Source organism: Acomys russatus, chromosome 26 (genome assembly GCF_903995435.1).
Source record: "Acomys russatus chromosome 26, mAcoRus1.1, whole genome shotgun sequence".
Taxonomy (NCBI): domain Eukaryota; kingdom Metazoa; phylum Chordata; class Mammalia; order Rodentia; family Muridae; genus Acomys; species Acomys russatus.
In genome coordinates, this window is record NC_067162.1 from 46,213,466 (window position 1) to 46,221,514 (window position 8,049).

General features: G+C 48.5%; 1 protein-coding gene and 1 non-coding gene across 2 annotated transcripts in view; one reads left to right on the top strand and one right to left on the bottom strand.

The window, feature by feature from the left end:
- Nucleotides 1–5,652, bottom strand: part of Klhdc4 (kelch domain containing 4) — a 40,169-nt gene extending 34,517 nt beyond the window's left edge. The window contains exons 1-3 of the mRNA XM_051168667.1: nt 5,474–5,652; nt 3,595–3,686; nt 737–815 (exon numbers count right to left, since the gene is read on the bottom strand). Coding sequence (XP_051024624.1) covers nt 737–815; nt 3,595–3,686; nt 5,474–5,572 — 270 coding nt within the window. The 5' untranslated portion in view covers nt 5,573–5,652. The remainder of the gene's footprint in view (nt 1–736; nt 816–3,594; nt 3,687–5,473) is intronic.
- A 942-nt stretch (nt 5,653–6,594) lies between these two features.
- Nucleotides 6,595–6,698, top strand: LOC127209705 (U6 spliceosomal RNA). Its single transcript, XR_007833217.1, has one exon. It is a non-coding gene; the product is annotated as a U6 spliceosomal RNA (small nuclear RNA).
- Nucleotides 6,699–8,049: the final 1,351 nt, after the last annotated feature.

Sequence of the window (8,049 nt, forward strand, 5' to 3'; positions counted from 1 at the left end):
TCACCACCCGTTTCCTAAAAAGCACTGCTGCCATGTCTCAAAACAACGTTCTGACATGACAAACACAATGGCTGCATCAGTACCCTTTCCCCACTCTATAAACTCAAAGCTCACAAACAAAATCCTTACAAGTTAGGAACCACATATCATTGTGAAAGCTGGCTCTTCAGGCCTCAGAGCCTCTGCTGCACAGCAAGCCCCATCACTCCCTGAATCTAAGCCAGTTTATAAGTGCATGAGAATACAGAGAACAAGCTGGACAAGTGGGTAAGGCCTGAACTTGTCGTGGCCAACAGAACAGCCCACGCTTTCAGCTGCCTTCCTTCCACACTCGCAACCACAGTGCTTTCTTGCCCCATGATTTCACTAACGCTTTCTCTATTCAAACAACTCTGGAGGCTGGTGTGAGAGCAGTGTCCCAGAGTGCACGCCTAGCACGCACAAAGCTCAGAATAATTCCCAGATCACAGGGCAGAACAAAAGCAACTCCAAGACAGTGCACACACACAGCCCAGTGGAGCCCTGCAGCAGTGAAGCCCCACCCCCACCCCCTACCCCCGGCTAGTCCCTAAGGGATCCTGGTGACTAGCCAAGCACACCCCACATCAGGCTTGACACTTAGAATGTGGGGAGTATAAGAGGGAAGTGACAGGAGAGGAGCACATTTATATCATCAATTTAAATTTACTTAAATGCCTGAAAAAGTTGAGAGGAAAAAGAAAAACATATACTTTACTTTTTGGCCATTGAAATATTCACCTCCGAAAAGGATTAATTCATCTTTCTCAGGGTGCGCAGACAGGGAGGCATTTAACCTGCAAGACAAAAGCCACAGAGGGGCAATGTCAGAGAACACGACACCAGGCTGAGCAGACTTTCCTTCCCTTCCCCTCCCTCCTCACCAGGGGACAAGACCAAGAAGCAGGCTGCCACCTACAGCCCAGCACCAAGTTCATGCTCATAGGAAAGCCCTGCAACGCGGCAACCTCCCTTAAAACAAACTGAGAACAGGCAGGAAACCATCCAAGCTCTAACTACTTGTGGCACTTTCCTGACCTGTCCTGGAAGACCCTAGTCCGTGCTTTCAAACCACAAACAAAGCCAGGACTGGTGGCTCATGCCTGTAAACCCAACACTTTGGAGAATGGAACAGGAGAGTTGCCATAAGTTCTAGGCTAACCTGGGCTATAGAACCTATCCCCCCGCCCAAAATAATAAATTTCTATATGTGTGTGTATACATATACACATTTACATGTATATATGTATAAACACACCCCCACACACATATAATTAAACCATAATCAAAACTCTACCAAGTCCAAGGGTAGATGTGGGGTTTGGGAAGCTGAGCTGGCCTGGAGCAAGAGTCAGGCTGAGGCATGTCCAAACCCAAAATATCTCGTTCTGAGACCAGCAGGAGCAGGACACTCCTCTTCTACCTCTGCCATCTTTGAGGAGGTTAAGTAGCCTGGCAGCCAGGTTACAAGCTCAACTTCCTCTCTCCCTATAAGGTCATGTCCAGTAAGGAGCTGGAATTTTTCATGCAAATAAGGCATTCCTTGCACCTTGGCCCTGGCCAGTGACGTACACTCACTGTGAAAGCCTCTACCCACTCCCCAAAGGTTTAAATAACCTTTGTTCCCCCAACTAAACAAGCTGCTCAATGCAGCCTGCATCCTGAGAAGTCTGTTTCTCACTGGAGGTCTCCAACATTCCTGGCCTGCCTCCCTCTCCCTCTCAGCCCCACCGGTCATGATCGACCACCATTAGGGAAGTCACCTTTCCTAAATTGCTAGTTTGCTGTTTATCAGGTCTGCTGGAATCCTGCTGACTACGGCAGTGGAATTGCTCCAAGTTACTGAGTCTAAAAAGGTCTACTTCTCCTGTTCCCGTTAACCTCTGTTCTCTCCTCTCTAGGGTAGGTGGGTTGAAAGGGAGGCATAAGCATTAAAGAACCCCAAATAAAGTAGGTTTGGAAAAGTTCAAAGCCTACAGAGGTGGCCGAAAACATGAGTTCTGGTAACCCTTTCCTGATTCTCAGATATTATGTCATAGCAACAGAAAGGATGAGTAACATAGTTTTGAAACGGAGCTGAAAAGTGGGAGGTCAGAAAATATTTAGGTCATCCAGGAAGACATAATCTCACTACCTTGGTTCTACCTCCTGTTCCCTTCCAGCAGGAAGCATTCTCTGCAGGCATTTTAAAGTATACCCTAATGTCACACCTAACTTTGGGACAATGCTGCTTTAGAAAAAGTTCCAAGTCATCATCAAGAAAATAATAATCCAGCCGGGAGATGGTGGTGCACGCCTTTAATCCCAGCACTTGGGAGGCAGAGGCAGGTGGATCGCTGTGAGTTCAAGGCCAGCCTGGTCTACAAAGTGAATCTAGGATAGCCAAGGCTACACAGAGAAACCTTGTCTCGAAAAACCAAAAAAAAGAAAGAGAGGGAAAAAAAAAAAAAAAAAAAGGAAAAGAAAAGACTAATCCACATTCAGAGTGAAGACAAATCATCTACACCCAGAGTAGATTCCTCAGAGTGAGCAGACGGCAGACAACTGAAAAGTAAAAGCCAGTTCCAGCAGGATTTACCACCATGCACTTCACTGCAAGGCTCACCACTGACTCCTCCCACACCCTGAAGGGCGACATGAGAGGGACTTTGGAACCATCACTGCACCTAACCATCACATCCCAAAGCTCCTGATGCTGGGCTTCCATTCCAGCTAGTTACCACGAGACAAGCTTAAACCCAGTCTGGGAAAAATGGAGCACTCATTTCTTAGCTAAACCCAAAGGGCCTATTGGCACAAAAGTCTCCACGTGTTCCCTACCTGACCGATACAGCTTATTACGCTTTCCCTACCCCAAATGACAGTCGTGAGGGCACTGGCCCTTCCCTGGTTCTAAGCATCAGCTGAACAGCACAGACAAATATTAGAGAGCCATTAATCAAATTAAAAAGGAATTCAATGTTGGAAGCTGGAGGAACCAGCTAGGTCGGGACCCATGTGGCTCGTTCATCCCTCCCATTTTACAAGGGTATGAACTCTACAAAAGTCTTGGGGTCATTCTCATAAACTACAAATTCACTTAGCACGGCAACTCTGGAGTTCAGGGTTAATAAGCTTTGCACACATGGACTTAAAATTAAGCATTAAATAACAAAAGCTGCGGTGCTCTTCAGACGCCACATCTGATACATTCTTAACGTTCCTGAGGACAAAGGGAGCTCACAGGGGCCATGTCTTTGTCACAAGCTATGTCAGGGCAGAATGCTGAGACCACAGCTGTATGCCTCTGTAGAGGAGGGAGTGGCAGCCAGCTCCTTAAAGGAAAAGGAGTCACAGCCCTTGAGAATATGCCCCAAGTGCCCAGACATTTAAAGGGCAGTGCTAGTATCAAGCAATCTTCTAACTTAGAGAAAAGGAAAAGAAGCTGGGCGTGATAATGCCCGCCTTTAACCCCAGCCCCTGGGAGGCAGAGGCAGGTAGACTGAGTTTAGAACAGCCAGGGCTATGTAGAGAAACTCTGTCCTGAACTGTGCCCTCATTCCCCCAAAAAGAAAGAAACAAAGCTTGCTCACGTACCGAGGAGAGGGTGGCGAACACGGCGTCTCTGTAACCTGGGTCTTTTTGGCATCCAGGGTCTGGAAATGGGCTATGAGAGCCTCCAGGTCTTCCTACAGAGACAAACATAGCTCCATGTGAGGCTGCCTAACCTTTCTCAGAGCTGAAGGTGCAGCCAGCGTCTGTCCCACTGGCCTGGCTGGATTGGGATCCAGTTATACCTGACCTAACATGGCTCTGAAAGCACAAAAAACTTGACACATTCAGGAAATACTCACTGTGACACCACAGCAGCTTTCCTGTAGGTGAAGACAGCCTCTCCTGCCATCCACAGGTTTTCTAGAAAAGGGATCCCACCCTGGCCACACTGCCTTTAACGGCCTCAGACAACTTGTACTGCCAACAGCCCACTTTGCTGCCTACATGGCCATGCCTGGGTTCCCCTTGCTCACGGCGTTTTGGTTCCCACTCCCATCCCGGTGCTGACTGACTCATGAGCTCCTGGAGAGCAAGCCGTAAGGCCTTTACAAAGGTGCCTTAATGGTGGGGCTCAATGGAGACCTGCAGTCCACCATTTCCCATGCCCTACTTCCCAGCTGTGACACACTAAGGTTATCAGTTCACAAGCATGTTGGACGGCACTAAGACGGAGCCCCCCAGATACCCAGTGCCCTCTCCCCCGAGTTTACTAGGGTGTCCTGGTTTGCTTTGTGTTGCTGTGATCAAAAACAATTGGGGAAGAAAGGGTTTATTTCATCTTACAGTTTACATTCCTCCAGGAAAGGAAGTTAGAGCAGGAACCCAAGGCAGAATCCTGGGGCAGCAATGAAACAGAGACAAGGAGGAAAGCTATTTCCTGGCTTGTTTTCTGCGGCTAGTTTGGCTTGCTTTCTTAACAACCCAGGACCATCTGCCTAGGTATGGGACTGCCCTCAGTGGGCTGGCTCCTCCTACATCCATTACTAATCAAGACAGTACTCCCACAGACTCGCCGACAAGCTGGTTTTTTAAGGTGTATTGTTGTCTGTGTGTAGGTGTTTTGCAGGAATGCATGTGTGTGCATTGTGTGTCTGCCTGGTGTCCACAACAGCCAAAGAGCTGTGAGCCACCATGTGGGTGCACAGAATAAATCCTGAGTCCTCTGGAAGAGCAACATACGCACTTAGGAAAATATGTTAAGCTGAGCCATCTCTCCAATTCCACACAGGCCAATCTTATAGAGGTGTTTCTCTTAATTGAGGTGCCCTCTTAATCAAGAGGGAAGGCCAGGAAATCCTGTGCCTGGCAGACTACTAAGCAAACCCTGTTCATCACAGCTGCCCCGGGCGAAAACAACTTAAGACAACAGCAACAAGGTTGGTATGTATGAAAATATGATGGTGGGGGTCACAACCAACTCTTCTGGAACACGGTTCCATTTACTTCTTTGGTTATTAAATCCCGTCCGGTGGTGGTGGCGCAGGCCTTTAACCCCAGTACTCAGGAGGCGGAGGCAGGCGATCTCTAAGAGTTCGAGGCCAGCCTTGAACAGGGCAAATTCCTGGACAACCAGGGATGCACAGACCCTGTCTCAAAAACGAACAAACAAAAACTCCTCCATGTGGTTCACTCCGAAGGGGCTGGAAGATTAACTGCTCTCCTTTGAATAAAGGAGACGCAGGGCTGTCACAGCTTTACTCCCAGAACGCACACCTTGACAAAGCAGGAGGCCCTCAACTTCAGCTATCCTCACTAAACCCCACCGCGATGATTCAGTCTACCTACAGTAAAGGAACTAGCAAAACTCAACAGGGCAGATCTGATCTTCCAAGAAAGAGAGTCCCGAGGCTGCGGAGGAGCCCATAGTCCCAAGCCGATCCACGCGGTCCCTCCACGGCCCCTCCCTCCGGGCCCCGCTCACCTCCTCCTTCCGCGAACGCTTGGACACCTTCTTCTCCATCTTAGCGGCTGTCTTCTCCGCACCGCGGCCCTTCTTCTCTTTCTTTCCCTTCTTGCCCATCGCGCCGGTTCTGAAGCGGCACCTGGACACAACGGAAGGAGGCTGAATGGCGTTCTGCTCAGCCGGAAACGAGCGGCGCGCTAAATAAAGGTCACTTCCTGTCCGTTCCCTGGGGGTTCCGTCGAGCAGCCGAATCCTCAAGTACTTTGGGTCCGCCAGCCTTAGTCTCGGGCTCTGGCCGCCTTAGCGTTTGCCAGCTCCATGGAACACTAGCTAACTCAACTAGAAGCGAGCACGTGGGATGCTGGCGGTCTCATCCCCCAGAGAAATTTCTAGGTACCTAGAAATTTCTATTCTGTGTACCTTTGCCTTTCTGCCGGCGTGGCTCCAGGGGACCGACAGGTCTCTCCATTGGGTGATGTCAGTCTACCCTGCTAGCGGTGCTCAATTTACGGGCTTACAAATACGTTATAGGAAAATGTGCTCCAGGATTTGACTCAAATTGCAGAGTGAAAGAGGGCCACTGCTGTTTGAAAGAGCAGCGTGAAAATGCTCATTGCCTAGAGGGTGTCGTCTTTGAGCGGTAAGCAAGGAATGGCGCAAAGTAAGGACAAGGTCAAGCAAAAGGTTGGCAAAGGAAACACACAGAGGAGGAAATTCTCTTCCCCCGCCCCCCTGTGGGAACGCTGCCAAAGCACAGCCTTTAAAGAAACTGCCTTGAACCACTAATCACTGAAGCTCTGAGGAAGCCGAGAGCTCCCAACTCACTCAAAAAATTTCCACAAACCTAATTCTTAGGAAGAAAACTTACTTTTAAGAAAGACAATAGTGCTAGGCGTGGTGGCACACGCCTATAATGACAGCACTCGGGAGGCAGAGACAGGCGGATCGCTGTGAGTTCCAGGCCAGCCTGGTCTACAAAAGTGAGTCCAGGACAGCCAGGACTGTTACACAGAGAAACCCTGTCTCGAAAAGAAAAAAGAAAAAAAGAAGAAAAAAAAAGTATTGTGACTTTTTTTTTTCTGAAGCGATACACAGAAACAACTTTTCACCCAAACAGGATGTCAGAAGATTAAAGAAATGTGCTCTGGTAGGCAGCAGATATCTTAACATTGGAACAATACCGAGATTAGCATGACGCCTACGAAAAGACAACACACAAATTCATGAAGGGTTCCATATTCTTTCTTTTTCTTTTTTATTTATTTTTATTGTTTGGTTTTTTGAGATAGAGTTTCTCTGTGTAGCCCTGGCTGTCCTAGACTCACTTTGTAGAGCAGGCGGGCCTTGAACTCACAGTGATCCGCCTACCTCTTGCGCCGCCTACCGGCCCTCCAGGGCTGGGATAAAAGACATGCGCCTGGCCCATATTTTTTCAAAGCTGAAATTGAGATTGTTATCCTCAGAAAGCTCTGCTGGCCGGGCTGTGGAGGCACACCGTTAATCCCAGCAGAGGCAGGCTACACAGATAAACCCTGTCTCTAAAAACCAAAAGAAAGAGAGGGAAGGAGGGAACAAGCAAGCAAGCAAGCAAGCAACCTATCTGCAGTGCCTCCAAGGTGTGGATTCCCCCCAACAGCCCTACCTCACTCCCAAGGGAAAGCGAATCTGGTGCTCTTTTTACCATGCAACAGCCCTTGTTTGTGTGTGAGTGGTGATAGGATATCTAGGAGGAGTTTGGTAAGGAGAAAAAGATCTGATCAAAATATATTGTATAGGGAAAAAAGGGGGGTGGGCACAATGGCTCACGCCTTTAATCCCAGCACTCAGGAGGCAGAGGCAGGCCGACATCCCTGTGTTCGAGGCCAGCCTGGTCTACAGATGGAGTTCCAGGACAGCCAAGGCTGCACAGAGAAACACTGTCTCGATCAACCTAAATAAATGGATAAATTTAAAAGACCAAGGAAGTTATTCTAAGTCCAGGTTGGTGGACTATTGAGGTTTTGATTTTTGTTTTGTTTTTTTTGTTGTTGTTGTTGTTTGTTTGTTTTTTGTTTTTTGAAACAAGGGCTCTCTGTGTTAGCCTTGGCTGTCCTGGACTAACTTTGTAGACCAGGCTAGCCTCTGCCTCCCGCCTGCCTCTGCCTCCCGAGTGCTGGGATTAAAGGCCTGTGCCACCACACCTGGCCGGTTTTTGTTTTAATTCATTTACAGAAGCATGACTGACTCAAAGGCAGCCATATCACACAAAAGTCCCACCTAGCAAGCATGGGTGATGACTGGTAAAAACTGTCTCACTGGTGTTCCTAGTCTGCCTTCCACCTCCTGCATAGTCCAGTCTGGCACCTGTAAACCCTAGCAGCTGAGAGGCCAGGAGGAAGTGGTGCGTGGAACTTCTAGTGAGGGGCTGGTGGTATTCGGCACTCTCCATTCCTTCTACAAAAGAATATTTTAAAAGGCCCAATTTGCGGCGATCCTAGTAATGTTTTCTATCATCCACAATATATAACAGCGCTCCCTCTTCAGGCCTGTGAAAGGGAGAATGTATTCTCTCTGGAGATTTAGAAGGATCTGGAAGCAGCAACAGAGATTAATAC